The 14570-nt window shown below is 58.8% G+C and overlaps 1 protein-coding gene across 2 annotated transcripts in view; it reads right to left on the bottom strand.

The window, feature by feature from the left end:
- WSCD2 (WSC domain containing 2) overlaps positions 1-14570 on the bottom strand; it is a 43645-nt gene that overhangs the window by 17519 nt on the left and 11556 nt on the right. For both annotated transcript variants that reach the window (XM_056114462.1, XM_056114461.1), the window contains 2 exons: positions 11823-11937; positions 8185-8369 (listed from right to left, as the gene is read on the bottom strand). In XM_056114462.1, the coding sequence (XP_055970437.1) occupies positions 8185-8369; positions 11823-11937 (300 nt within the window). The remainder of the gene's footprint in view (positions 1-8184; positions 8370-11822; positions 11938-14570) is intronic.

Here is a 14570-nt window from a genome sequence, read left to right as displayed (position 1 = left end):
TTGGCAGGCACAGAAGGAGAGCGGGTACTGGGGCTTCTGCCAGAGGCCCGGTCAGCGGGGTGTCTCCCCAGGAGGCTGAAACCATGGGCCCCCTCTCCTGGAGCTGAGCACGAGGGCTTTCGACGCTCCCCAAGGATGTGTGGCAGGTGGAGAGAGGGCACAGTTGCTGGGATGCCTGCTTGCGGGGGCATCCCTGCAGGCTCCTGCAGCCCCAGCTCAGGGCCTCTCAGGGAGGCCTCCCTGGCCACGGTCTGTGCTTTCTGGGGGGGGTCTCTCTCAGGCTCCTTCTGGTGGGACCCGAGGCTGGGGGCCCAGCCAGGGGCTCCGGCAGTGGCCATGCAGCCGGGCCCTACAGCGGAAGCTGAGCTCGTCCCTGCACCAGCCACTCAGGCTGAGTTGCCCTGGCCAAGCGACTCCTGTCCAGAGCTTAGGCCAGAGCATGAGTTTTCTTTTTGGGTCACACTCAGCAATGCACAGGGGTTACTCCTGGCGGTGCTCGGGGGACCCTGTGGGATGCTGGGAATCAAATCGGGTCGGCTGCGTGCAAGGCAAATGCCCTCCCCGCTGTGCTGTCGCTCCAGCCCCCTGTTCAGCTCAGCTTCTCCAGGGACGCAGCTGTCCCCTGCCACATGGGCAGCATCCCCAGGAAGGTGCCCCTGGCACCTCCCTCCTGCCCCAACCTGGACCTGGGGCAACTTCCTCTCTATGCACAGGGGGGCAAGCCCATTGGCTGCCCTGCCCCAGAGGCCAGAGATGAGCCTCGTGAACCGCAGTGTGAGGGGTGGAAGGAGAAGGAGCTCCTTGGGTGTCTGTCCATCTGTCTCCCTAACCCGCTGCTCTTACACTGGGGGAGGGCATGGAGGCCCCCAGCCTAGCATCTCTGCCAGGGATCCCCCCACCAGCCTGGCCCTGGGGAGGCGGAAGGCAAGGGTGGGAAAACAAAGGGAGGTGTTGGGCCCAGCTCAGCCAGCTTGGGCTCCCTCTGACATTTAAGCATCTGCTAATGAGTCCCTGACCTCAGCTTACAAGGGAAGGCAGAGCACCGGGTCCTGAATACTAACTCAGGTGAGGGCTTAGCTGCCTTAAAGGGCCAGCACAGGGTGAGGCGGAAGCTGAGGTTGAGGTGGGAGAGGGGAGGGAGGGGTCTCTCTGGTGGGAGGCATGGGCTGTGAGAGGACAGAGTGAGAAGTCTGGACCCCAGATCCGTTAACGTGCCAGATGGGATGTCTTTCTACTGTCCGGTCTATTCAACTATTTTTTTGCTTTTTGGGTCACACCCGGCGATGCACAGGGGTTCCTCCTGGCTCTGCACTCAGGAGTTACCCCTGGCGGTGCTCAGGGGACCATGTGGGATGCTGGGAATCAAACCGGGTTGACTGCATGCAAGGCAAATGCCCTACCCGATGTGCTGTCGCTCCAGCCCCCCATTCAACTTTTGAGGGGACAATGATGGATTCGTCAGGAGGGAGGGGGCTTTCTCAAGTCTGGTGGAAAGGGAGGGAGGATGGTCCTGGGCAGGGGGAGCACTCTGGAGGCCATTTCTAATTGCTGGCTACTCCCCTCCTTGGCTTGATGTGAACAAGACCTGACCTCATCAGGGAAACGCCAACTTAAAGTGTTCCAGGCCTTTGAATCTTTTCTGTCGGGGTCGGGGGGGAGGCGGGGAATCCGGCATGGAGTTGGGGCCGGATTTGGGGATTATAGATCCCCAGTCCATAGGCTGAGGAGGTGTCCCCCTGGAGGTGTGCGGTATAGGATCCTGGAGAGGAACCGGGAACAACAGCAGTGACCATCGCCACGGCCCTCCAGTGCCGCTATTGGCAGTGTGCCATGAGCTACACACGTCGCCTCGCACACACCCTGCTGCTCTCCTGGATCTCGGGCCATGGTCCCAAGATGAACGGGATTCTATTCCCCCACACTGGGCCCCCCAACACATGTAGAATGGTTAGGACAGGACCCGGCTCATTCCACATCACCGCCTCGTTTCCTCATCTCTCCGCCATTCTGCAGAAGTTGTCCCGTTCTGACATGCGAGGCTCCAGAGACAGCATGCTTAGCCCCTCCCCCCGGAGATTTCATGGAAACCTTCTCTGGGGCTGGGGGTCACCCCCAGAGTCTGGGGATCACAAGAGCCTTTGCCCCACCCTCTGACCAGGCCAGCTTTGCTTTGCCAGGCCAGCCGGGCGGGTGTGGTGCAGGCCATTATTCTCAAGAGGCGAACAGAGCGACCATCCATCAACCCTTTTACTGGGGGCAGAGCAAGCGACGCTGAAGAGCAGCTACAAAGATCTCTGAAGCCCTCTCATCCTTTTGTTCTGGGGCATCACAAAAGGGGAAAAATGAGGGAAATATCCACCAGGCAGAGACTTCAAGGCAGACATGGGAGAGTTCTCTTCGGTTTGAAGGAGGCCAGCCTCCCTGCCACCCCCTCGGGGTAATTAGGCCAGGCTCAATGGCATTAAAGATGCCAGCCAGGAGGGGCATAGGCGGTGAGCTGGGAGCTGTTAGCAGGGCCTGTAATCAGAGAGACTGAATTACAGAAGGAACCTAACTGTCCGAGGAGAATTCAATGCAGCTATTTTTAGGCCTCACCAAAGGCTCTGCAGGCGTTTGGAAATTCAAATCGCCTGAATTAGGTGCTATGGACTGAGACAAGGAGCTGCTCAGTTGAGGAACGGGTGTGTCACACCTCTCCTCCGAGACACGCACTGGGCTGTGTGTGTGGCAGAGTCTCTCTGGCCTGTCAGGCATAGCAGTTTACAGGTTGGAATTGTCCCCAGTGCACAGGCACTGGAGACTCAGAAAAAAAATAAATAAGTGGCTTGCCGAAGGTCAACAGGGCCAGTGAGCAAAAAGGCTGGGATAAGACGAAGAATCATCCCAGCCTCAAACCCTATGCAGTCCTCCAGGCCTTGCTGGATTCTGCCTAGGGGAGAAGAATGAATCAATTGTCCCTCATCCTGATGCAGAAGAAGCAGGTCTCTGTCATCGTTTCCTCTTCTCCTTGTCCTACACAATGGACGCAGCAACGGGGGCTGTTTGGTGGGGCGGGGGGCATGTCTCTATCCGAGGGGAAGGCAAAGTCTCCAAACCTGACAAAGAAGGCGCTAGGCATGGCCCATCCCTCCGCTAGGCCTTTCCAGGATCATGAGAGCTACTCACACCAACAGTTGACAGAACGGGGCATCTATCAGAGGGCACAAAACGCAAGCACTGAATGCAATTCTTCTACTGACTTGGGAACACCCTCCCCACCCTGCCCCCGCCCCCTAAAAGAGGCCAGAGCTTACAACAGGGCGTGATGTCTGCTGGGTAAACTGTGAACCATGAGTCAAGGGTATTCCCCCTTCAGGGAAGACGCAAGCTTCATGCAAGTGTCACCGTAAGAGGAAGGAACAAGCAAGAGGCAGAGGTGCCAAGCCTTGGGGGCAGCAGATTCAACGGGAATTCAGCACCATGGACAGCTGCCAGCAATGGCCGCCAACAACCCTGGACAGTCATCCATGATGGCCACCCTTGACCCCACCTGTCACAGCTCCACGTCCTCCTAAGGAACCTCACCAGGCAAATCTTGTGAGACTCTTCTGGGCCATTTTCCTGCAGCATCTTACCAAGCTGCAGTTGTTGGTAAGACCTCAAATCAGCAGGTCTTTTTCCCCGGGAGGACAGCTACACTCGCTGACACATTTAGCCAAAATAAAACAAAACCCCAAACTGCGGTGAAAAATGTAATGCATCCAAGAAGGAAGTCCATTTCTCGGCTCTTCTGTAGCCAGGGCAAAGTGCCCCCATGCCCAAGCGTCTGTGCAGAGGCAAAATTGCAGGGTGCCTGCCCCATTCGCTCCACCAACCTTGTAATGCTCTGGGGACGGTGGGGACAGGCCATCAGCCTCAGAGACCCGGAGACTAGCTCCCGGTCCCTGGAGGGTCCCCCCTCCCTGAGCAGAGCCGGGCCAGTAAGAAACAGTCACTGAATCCTCACAATCATTCGGGGTCTGTGCCACAGCTCAGGGAGCACAACGAGGATACAGGGTCAATGCCAATGACTGACCACAAATGTCACTAGAGTCCCCCTGACACACACACACACACACACACGCACGCACGCTTCCCGCAGTGTTTACTGCAGATGCCAGCCTCATGTGCCAATGACCTGGGAGGTTTCCCGCCATGATGTATCTAAATCGGAGATGCTCAGGGCAGCACGGGATTGGAGCAGAGACTCTAGGGAAGGCCGAGAAACAGGACACAGAGCAGATGAGAGAGTTGGGGCCCAAAGAGCCAGAGGCTGGGATCTTGACCCCTCTCAAAAAATCAAGGTGCGGAGCTGGAGCGATAGCACAGCAGGGAGGGTGTTTGCCCTGAATGCAGCCAACCCAGGTTTGATCCGTGGCATCCCATATGGTCCCCTGCCAGGAGTAATTCCTGAGTGCAGAGCCAGAAGGGCATCACTGGGTGTGATCCAAAAAGGCAAAGAAATTAATTCAGCATGACACAAGCTGACACCCCAACAAGAAACTCGAGATTTGGGGTTCAGCCCACAGTCAATCCCTGAAATATGCTGTGGTCTTGGGACCTCCCTCCCTGCCCATGAAAGGACCCCCTGGCCTTTGCACATGCTGTTCCCTTGGCCTCAGTTTCTCTCCCATGCCTCAAGTCGGGGTGGCTTGCTCTCCTCCAAGTGCTGGGCAGGCCATCCTGTCTCTCCCCACCCCCTCTGAGGAGCGCTCAGGGGGAAGCTTCTGCTCCTCATGCCTCTCACTCCCTCAGGGAGGATATTGGCAGGGAAGGAGCAAGGCTGGGACATCCCACTGGGACACATGGCTCTCCCTTTTGCCAGAAAGTCCCCTAAGGATGAGACACGCTCAGAACACGCCCTCTGGCCATGCCTGCTCCAGGCTGGAGTTGTGACCCCCGGTCTCGGGCCTGTCTGCACGGGGGGGGGGGGGGGGGGGGGGAGCATCAGACTCATGCTCTCCTGGAGCCCAAGCGTCTGTGTCCCAGTGAGCATGTTGGCAAACAGCTGTATTTCCCCCAACCCCGCCCCCCCGTCCCCACCTCAGCAACTGTGCCTGGGAGGTTCAGAAGGTTCAGGGTGTTTTCTGGAATCTCCAGCGAAATGCTAAGCCCATGCAGAGATATTCCAGGAAAGGGGCGGGGGCGGAGCTTAGGACATCCAGGACCCCCCTCTCCGTAGAAATCCCAGGTGTCCTTTGTCTTAGACATGCACGCAAAGCTGCCTTTCTCAGAAGGGAGAGAATATCCCCCACTCCGGAGCGGGGTGTGGGGTCTGTGACCCCAGAATGAGTACGACAAGAGCATAGAAGCCTTCCTGCCAATTGGGGGGGGGCTGGCCTCCAGCCCACCCCCCAGCCCTCCCCCTGTCACAGAGTCCCAGAATGAGTAGCACCATGCTAACTGTGTCTCTGCAGGCTGACACTCATATTTCAACTGGCTGAGGAAGTTGACGGTCCACTGGAATGTCTTGATAGCAGGTGCTTCACGAGTGTGTATGAATGTGCGTGAGAGAGAACTGAGAGAGTTTAGATTTCACGTGTGTATGTGTGAGAACGAATTTAGATTACACATATGTATGCGTGTGAGAGAGAGAAAACTGAGTCTAGATTTCACATGATTGTGTGTGAAAGCGAAAGAGAATTGAGGAAGTTTAGATTATCCCACCAATCCAAACGTTAACAAAATGGTCTGGCCGGTGTCTTAAAACGGCCCAGTTCCTGTGGTCTCATGCAGCAACTTTCTTTCTCAGTACCCCTGATTTTCAGACCATCTCTTCTACCAGCAAAGTCACCAACAAATGAGATAAATACTGACCTAAAGAGACTACCCATGATGACCAGAAATCTAACACCAAATTCAACCCCCTTTAGCCACCGGTCAAACTACGCTCGCGCTGACGTCCCCAGGCCTGAATTTTCCACACCAGCCCTTTGGCCAGCTGGGTCTGCATGCCTGGGCGGAACTTGGAGGTGGAGGGTACATTCTTTTTTATTTTTTTGCTTTTGGGGCTGGAGCGATAACCCAGCAGGTAGGGCGTTTGCCGTTACACGGCCGACCTGGGTTTGGTTCCTCCGCCCCTCTCAGAGAGCCTGGCAAGAGCCTGGCAAGCTACTGAGAATATCCCGCCCTCACAGCAGAGCCTGGCAAGCTCCCCGTGGCCTATTCGATACGCCAAAAACAGTAACAACAAGTCTCACAGTAACGGAGGCGTTACTGGTGCCCGCTTGAGCAAATCAATGAACAACGGGAGGACAGTGCTACAGTGCTTTTTGGGTCACACCCGGCAATGCACAGGGGTTACTCCTGGCTCATGCACTCAGAAAGTACTCCCGGAGGCACCACGGGACCACAGGGGGTGCTGGGAACTGAACCCTGGTTTGCTGCAAGCAAGGCAAACGCCCTACCTGCTGTGCTATCATCCAGCCCCTGGGGGGTGCATTCTTTTGTAGTAACCAGCTCCTCTGCAAATCAGCAACTCCTTCAACCCTCCTGCACAACACCGCATGCTTAGACAAGGACGGGGATTTGCAAACCAGAACTTACCACCAGACCAACCACAGGGAATTTTGATCAACCCCACCCTCCCGTGTGTGTGCACAGGTTAAAATTCTGTGCAGGTAGGCTGGCACACTGGGCAGAACTTTTCAGCACCTCTGAGGCCTGAGGCCTTATTCCCAGAGTGACCAAGGGACGAGCTGCCTCCCTTCACTGGAGAACCTCTTAGCAACACTGAAGGACTCCACTGAAAAGAAGAGAACATGCATTTTAACAAGATCTCCTTGGGGCTGGAGCGATAGCACAGTGGGGAGGGCGTTTGCCTTGCATGTGGTCAACCTGGGTTCGATCCCTGGCGACCCATTATGGTTCCTGGAGCACTGCCAGGAGTAATTCCTGAGTGCAGAGCCAGGAGTAAGCCCTGAGCATCGCCAGGTGTGACTCAAAAGCAAACACACACACACACACACACACACACACACACACACACACACACACACACACAGATCTCCAGGGGTGTGGGGCTGGTTCGGGGAAGCACTGACCACCGGATTAGGGAAGGTATGTGGCGTCCTGTGCCTGATGCCAGACTCTGTGAGGGAGGGGGAGGACCTAAGTCACCTCCTCGCATCAGGACCATCAGCTGAAGACTTCCTCCCAGGGACTGTGCCGCCTCAGGCATGTTTGTTGGACTTCACAAAGCCTGTTCCCCGCTGGAGAATGAAGATAATTAGCAGTGGCAACCGACCCCCCAAAGCTGGAGGACAGGGAATAACATCAGGCCCGGGGGGATCAGCCCAGGGCCAGGTGCAAGAACGAGTCTCGGTTTTTCTATTTTTTTTGGGGGGGGGACCCTGCAATACTCAGGGCAACTCCCAGCTCCATGCTTGAGGCTCATTCCTGGCAGTGCTCAGAGGAGCTGAGGTGTGGGGCTGGGACCCAGGCTACCTGCACCAACACAGTTCCGGTTACAGAGAGGCAGAGAGGGAGGGACACAGGAATGCAGAGTCCTGATGGCACTGACAAAGGGGCCGTTCTGGGGCACGCTGAAGGCCCCAGGCTGCCCACGCGTGTCCTGAGCCCCGCTCTCTCATCGAGGGGGGAGAGTACACGGAAGTCCAGCGCCCTTTCTCCGCGCTGGACGCTCCTCTCTGCGTGCCTGGGGGCCAGCTGCCTTCAGACTAGCACACGGGCTGTGGGGGCTCTGGGGGCGCCAAGGAGGAAGTCCGGGTGCAGCAAGTCCCAGAGGCAGTGAGGAGGGAGGAGAGGGGAGGCCTGGAGGTTTCCAACGAGGAGCACTCTGTGGGGGGTGGGCGGAGGGAGCACTCTCCGGGGGGTGGGGGCTTGAGCGAGTACTCTGTGGGGGGGTTAGCGCTCTGGAGGGAGCGCTCCGCGGGGGGGGGGGGGGACAGGGGGCAGGGGGCAGAACCCTGGGGCCAAGGGCGTGGAGCAGGGGAGAGTGCCCTGGGAGAGGGTGAGGAGGGGGTCCTGGTGAAGGGGGAGGGAGAGTCCGGGAGAAGGGAGGGGGTGCTGGGAGGGGGGAGGGGGAAGATGTGAGGGGGCCCCCCAAAGAGGGTGAGGGGTACCGCGAGGGGGGAGGGGGTCCCGGGAGAGGGGAGGGTCCCAGAGGGCGGGCGGGCCCAGAGGGCGGGCCGAGGCCCCACGTACACCTGCGGGCGGACTCCTGGGCCAGCTGCAGCCGGTAGACGGAGAGGCGGTTGGCGCCGCCACACACGCTGCCGCGCTCGCCCTTGCACTCCATGTCGCACTCGGCCTCGCTCACGTTCGCCGCCTGGATCTTGTGGCCGCAGTAGCACTCGGCGCCAAACTCCAGCCCGGCGTACAGGTAGCCCCTGCGGGACACGGTCGCCAGGGTCACCGGGACGGGAAGCAGCCCCCAGAGGGACCCGGGGACCAGGGACGCATCCCCACGGCCCACATGACATGCACACAGCACACACTACACATATGCACCGTGCACATGCCGTGCACACTGCACGCACCACACACCACACAGACACACTGAACACACACCACACAGGCACGTCTGCCTACACCCATGCGTGTACCAGGCACCTGTGCGCCATCACCCGCACCCAGGCGCCATGCACCATGCCGGCACCCATGCTCCTACGCACGCAGCCCACAGAGCCACTCCCCACGCACCCACGCACCTTGCATCCACACAGCCACAGTGGCCTCAGGGGCAGCTTTCAAGCCACGGGGCCCTGGGGCGCCATCTGCAAACAGCCGCTCTAGGGCACTTGGTGGGAGCACCTGAGGCCACGCATCTCCCCAATCCCAGCAGACCCACCCGCTGCCCTGGGCAGGTAGAGCGAGACCCGCTCCAACAAACCGGGCTTCTAGGGGCCCGAGTCCCCCAGGCCGGGCTGGGCCAGCCCCCTCTGCCTCCGCCTCAGTCTCTCTCGAGGTGCCCTGTGACCCCTCTGGGGTAGCCAGGGACTGGAGGGGCACACCCAAGAAGAAGGCTTGGGCGTGTCACCAACCCGAAGTCAGAGGCAGCCCCTCCCTTGGAGTCCAGCGGGGAGACCTGGGGCCAGAGGCCTGTCACAGGGCAGCGCTGTGACTGCTGGACTGGGGCCATGGACCTTTACTGTGGCCAAGGAACTCCATGGGTCTGGGTGGGGGGTGGCTTCAACGTTTGTTCATGGATTCCTTTGGTCTTTCCTGCAAGAGGCGGGACTCTGGCGTCGCCCAAGGATGGAGCCAGGTTTGGCCACAGGTAAGGCCATCACCTTGCCCCCTTCACTATCCACCCAGCCCCTGTTTTCTCAAGCTCGTCGGACTTTTTGATTGGTTTTGTTTGACGGTGCTCAGGGCTGACTCCTGGCTCTGTGTTCAGGGCTCACTCCTGGCGGGGCTCTGAAGGCCATAAGGGGTGCTGAGGATCAAACCCAGGTTGGCTGCAGCAAGGTAAGTGCCTGGCCCTCTGTTCTCTGGCCCCGGAGGACTCCGGGACTTATTTTCATTCCCTCTTGTACACTGCCTGACTCCTGCCCTAGCAGAGAATCTCCCCAAGGACTGTGACCCTTGGCTTTTGTTTTGCTTTTTGGGTCACACCCGGTGATGCCAGGGTTTCCTCCTGGCTCTGCGCTCAGAAATGACTCCTGGCGGTGCTCAGGGGACCCTGTGGGATGCCGGAGATCAAACCTGGATTTGCCCCGTGCAAGGCAAACACCTCCCCTGCTGGACTACTGCTCCGGCCCCAGATCGTGACCCTTGGATCTTGTCCAGCTCCCTGGGCTGTGGCAGGACTCAGCCCTGACTTAATGCTTCCAGGTCCCCATTGGCAGCAGGGAACCCCAGAGAGTAGCCTCAGCTTCTCCTCCTGACAATGTCTCTGGGGCCCTCTGGGCACCCCCACCTGTCCTACCTGAGGATAAAAAGTATACAGGACGTTGCAGAACTTCTAAGCTTGGTTTTTCTCTTACTCGGATTACTGAGAAAACTCCTACTCACCCTCCAAGACCTTCTCACATCTCACCTTTGTCTCTCCTCCTGAACCCTCCATAGGGAAGCCTCTGGTTACCCAATCATTCGGTGAGCCCCACCGAAACTAAGCCTGACCCTGCCAACCTGCACCATCCTACCAACGGCCACATTTCCTGGTGGCAGGGGGCGGCCACTCCCCTGAGGGGTCTCCCCCGAAACCCAGGCATGCTGGAGTGGGGAATGGGGTAGTGATATCTCTGAATTTCCCACGCCCGAGACGGGCCCTGCCCCAACCTCCTTCTCCCTGAACTGCCCTTTTCCGGTCCGAGGCTGGTGAGTGAGCTGAGACCCAGGAGTAGGGTTGGGGCGGTGTGGAATTCACCTCTGTCTCTGCACAGTTGGAGAGAAACAGGATACATGGACTCCATCAAGGACTCAGAGTCTTTTTTGAACTACAGAGGGGCCGGGCTCTGGCTGTCGGCAGTGGCTTGGGCGGTACCGGGGAAGGCGCTGACCTTGCATGCAGCTGACCCAGATTGGTCCCCGGCACCACCAGGAGTGACCCCTGAGCACAGAGCCAAGAACAATCCCTGAGCACCAGCTGAAACTGCCCATTGCATGGTAGCACTGTCTCACTGTAGCACTCTCACTGTTCATCGATTTGCTCGAGCGGGCAACAGTAACATCTCACAACAAATTGTGAGACTCGTTACTGTTTTTGGCATATCGAATATGTAATGGGTAGCTTGCCAGGCTTTGCTGTGCGGGCGAGATACTCTCAGTAGCTTGCCGGGCTCCCTGGGAAGGGCGGAGGAATCGAACCCAGGTTGGCCATGTTGGCCACATGCAAGGCCTTATCCGCTGTGCTAGACCTCCAGCCCATGCCCCCCCCCACACACACACAAAAAAAAAGAAAAGAAAAGAAATTTCCCTAACTGGGCAGGAGGGGCTGGACCAGCCATGGGCTCGCTCACTTCCGGCCAGGCCAGGTCCTCGGGAACTCTGACTCCAGAGCCACCTCAAGGGCCCAGCTGGACGGAGCCACAGGCTCCTCACCAGCCACTGTGAGCCCTGAGATCCGGGGGGGGAGGGGCGAGGGGCACATCCATCGCATCTGTCCTGCTCCTGGGGCCTGCGGCCACAGCCCCACGGAAACGTCTGACCCAGAAACTCCTTCTCGGGGCCAGGGAGGGCCCGGACTCGGAGCAATACACGACCCTGGGTCACTGAGCACTGGGCTCCGGGTCACTGGGCGGGGCTGGTCCCTGCCGCAGCCCAGAAAGAGACCCTTCCCCTTCCACATTAGAAACCCCTGCCTTAGGGTCCCCTGCTGAGGAGCCAGGGGACACCCCCACCCCCACCTCCAGCTCCCTGCAGTCCCTCCTCAGCTCACACCTGCACACACACTCCCCTCCCCCAAGGCAGTCTGGACTGCACCCCCGCCCACTGTCTACACAACTGCGTTACTGAACCTCGTCTATGCAGGAAACTTGCAACCCGCTCATCTTGGACCCGGGGCGCCACCACTCACCCCTATCCAGTGTCCCCCCACCCCCTCAGACCAGCTCTGACAATCCTGCATGCACGCACACACACACACACACACACACACACCCCACAAAGACACATGCACACAGACACACATGCAAATTTACAGATACACATCAATACAGATGATTCACAATTGACGTATACACATATATGCACACACACAGAAACATACAAGCACACACACAGGCACACACGTACACATGGCCCCTTCCCCGTGTCGCGTGTCCCCCCTCCACCCCACCCTTGGGGAGAAGGAATGAACAGCACAGCAGAATCTGGGGGCGTGGGGGGGAGGGGCTTACCGTTCAGCACAGTTGTCCTGGCAACGGAAGACGGTCATCTTCTTGTAGTCGAAAAAGGACACGCCTCGCAGGGCCCGCCTCTGGGTGTCATCCAGGTGGCAGCCGATGTACTTGGCTTTGGGGAGAGAAGGCGAGTCAGAGGCACTGAGGACACAGCTGAGGGGTCACGGGCGGGGGTCCCTCTGGCCGGGGTGCCCAGGCCCCCCAGACACAGAGAGGCAGGAGCGGGCAGCCCCCACCAGGAGGCCAGGAGCCTGCGCAGGGGAGGGGGTGCTTCCGAGGCTCGGGTCACGCCGAGTAGCCTGGCTCTCCTGACGGCCGTGGGCACTCGGGATCTGAGCCTCCTGGCGGAGCAGGGAGCCCACCAACTTGGGTTCCTGCTCACCGTGGCCCCATGAGACCCAAACCCAGGTGACCCCACAGACTCAGAGGGCTTCTAGAAACCGCACTGTCAGCGCACTGGTACGCCCCCAGGGCAGAGGGAGAAGGCCAGTGGGACAGGAGCTGGCATGGACAGTGCCCAGCCAGCACTTCACAGCTGGCACCCACAGCGAGCCAAGTGCAGCCCGAGTCTGCAGGGAACATTTAGACGATGATCCCCACCAGGCACTGATCAGCACCACATCCTCAGAACAGCTCAGACTGTGCTCCCTCATGGACCCAGACAATGCTCCTGCATGGACCCAGATGGTGCTCCCTCACAGATGGACTCAGACTGTGCTCCCTCCCAGACTCAGACTGTGCTCCCTTGCGGACTCAGACTGTGCTCCCTCCCAGACTCAGACTGTGCTCCCGCACGGACTCAGGCTGTGTTCCCACACAGACTCAGACTGTGCTCCCTCATGGACTCAGACTGCTCCCGCACGGTCTCAGACTGCTGAGTGGGAAAAGCCGCCCAGCCCTGGCATGAAGTGGCACAAAGCGCCAGTACTGATGGCCCGACAGTGGCCAGCGCCGAGCCCGCCCACCAGAGAAAAGAAGGCTGCGGTGAGGCTTTCTTCTTTCTTTTCTCTTTTGCCTTCAATTCATCTTCCTTAAAGATTTTTTTTTTTAAATTTTGGCTCTCTCCAATAAAGGTGACTTGTAAAGCGGACCCCTCGCCATGTCTGGATCCCTTTTCCTCCGACTCAGGGTTTGTGAGTCGGTTGGCAAACAGGAAGCAACGGCGCGGGCCAGAAGGAGCAATGGTTTGGGAGCTACAGCTGACGCGGGTTCGAATCCTGACCCTTTCCATTCCAGTCAGTGTGTGCGTCCTGCCTGGGTCCCCACCTCCGGGCACTGGACACATCTCAGCACATACGTCTGTCAGATGAATGAGTTGGTTCCACCACTAAGAAGGAGACCACTGAATGCCACGGATAGGAGGAAGAGCTGTGGGCTGTGGGCGGGAGTCAGCTCTGCTCCCATCTGCTGTGCAGCATGAGGCAAGCCGCTCACCCTCTCTGACCCTTCCTGATCCCTGCAATGATCCCTCGCCGTTACCGCAGGAGAAGCTGAGGGATGCAGAGTCTGCCACGGAGCAGACCCTCCGCGGCGTTTCTCTGAGGAGATGAGGACCCCCTGATTTCTTTCCCTTCCAAATCTCCCCTCTCTCTCTCATCCCCCATCATGCCCCACCCCACTGAACCCCCAGAATCTGGGGACCAGGGGAACAGCCATGGCTAGGATCGAGGGTTCTCTGTCCAGCCGGCTGCCGTGGCCGTCGGGAGCTCACTTGGCCCCAAAGCACCTCTGCCTCCCCACATCCGTAGCCTCTGGCATGCCAAGGGCTTCCACCGCCTCCAGCGCTGAGCCGAGCACTCTGCGGGCCCTGGGGAGCACAGGCAAAGCCTCCAACGCCCGGGGTTTAAGCACGGTTTATCCCTTCTTCCAGCTGGCTAGCCCAGAGCCAGTTCCTCAGCCTCTGGGCCATGTGTGAGGAGAAAACAGCAGGAATCCATCCCTGTGGGTTGTGCAGAGAATCTGGCCGTGAGCCCAGAAAGGTGCCAGGCCCTGCGGAACCCACCACACCTTCATCTTCCCCCCTCACCGTTCGGGGACACCGTGTGGTGCCAGCACGGACCCGGGGTAAGTCACGCACAAGGCAAGCTCCTGAGCCCCCGGCCTCCCTGACCCCTGCTCTTAAGGACATCCCGTCCCCAAAAGGAAACAGGCTCAGAGAGGAGGAGGGACCCTGGGCCCTGAACTCTGACTCTGCCACTCCAAGCTGCATACGGGGGCATGAGGAGCCGGCAGACTGACAGGGGGGCAGCTCAGGGTTCCCCCTGTCCTACTCCAGCCAGGGGCTCTGAGTTCTTAACGGCTTAAACCCCGCATCAGGGCATCAAGCTTCTGCCAAGTGCCAAGTGTGTTTTGCATCATCAGGTCAGAGAACCAGAGAAGCGTCCCCTGTTCTCAGCCACCGTCCCTCCTTGCTGAACTCGGACTAATTATCACAGGCAGGTGTCGTGTATTTGCTGAACTGCTGCCTGGTCCCACGGCTGCCTGGACATCTCCCGAATCCAGGCTTTTTTTCTTCCTTTCCCTCTTCACGTTTCATAAAATATCTATGCTTTGCAGCGAGAGGAGTTAGAGCCATACCCAGCAGTGCTCGGAGCTTGCTCCTGGCTCTGTGCCCAGGAATCACTCCTGGGGGTGCTCAGGGAACCAGGGGAGCTGCCGGGGATGGAATGGGAGTCAGGCGTGTGCAGATGCCGTAAGCCCCCGCACTCTCTCTCCAGCCCCTAAAGTAGCTAAACAAGTTAAGGT

The sequence above is a fragment of the Sorex fumeus genome, unplaced genomic scaffold (genome assembly GCF_029834395.1).
Source record: "Sorex fumeus unplaced genomic scaffold, SorFum_2.1 ptg000025l, whole genome shotgun sequence".
NCBI lineage: Eukaryota > Metazoa > Chordata > Mammalia > Eulipotyphla > Soricidae > Sorex > Sorex fumeus.
The sequence above is the reverse complement of the archived record's forward strand: the minus strand, read 5'-3'. Positions and strand labels throughout refer to the sequence as shown.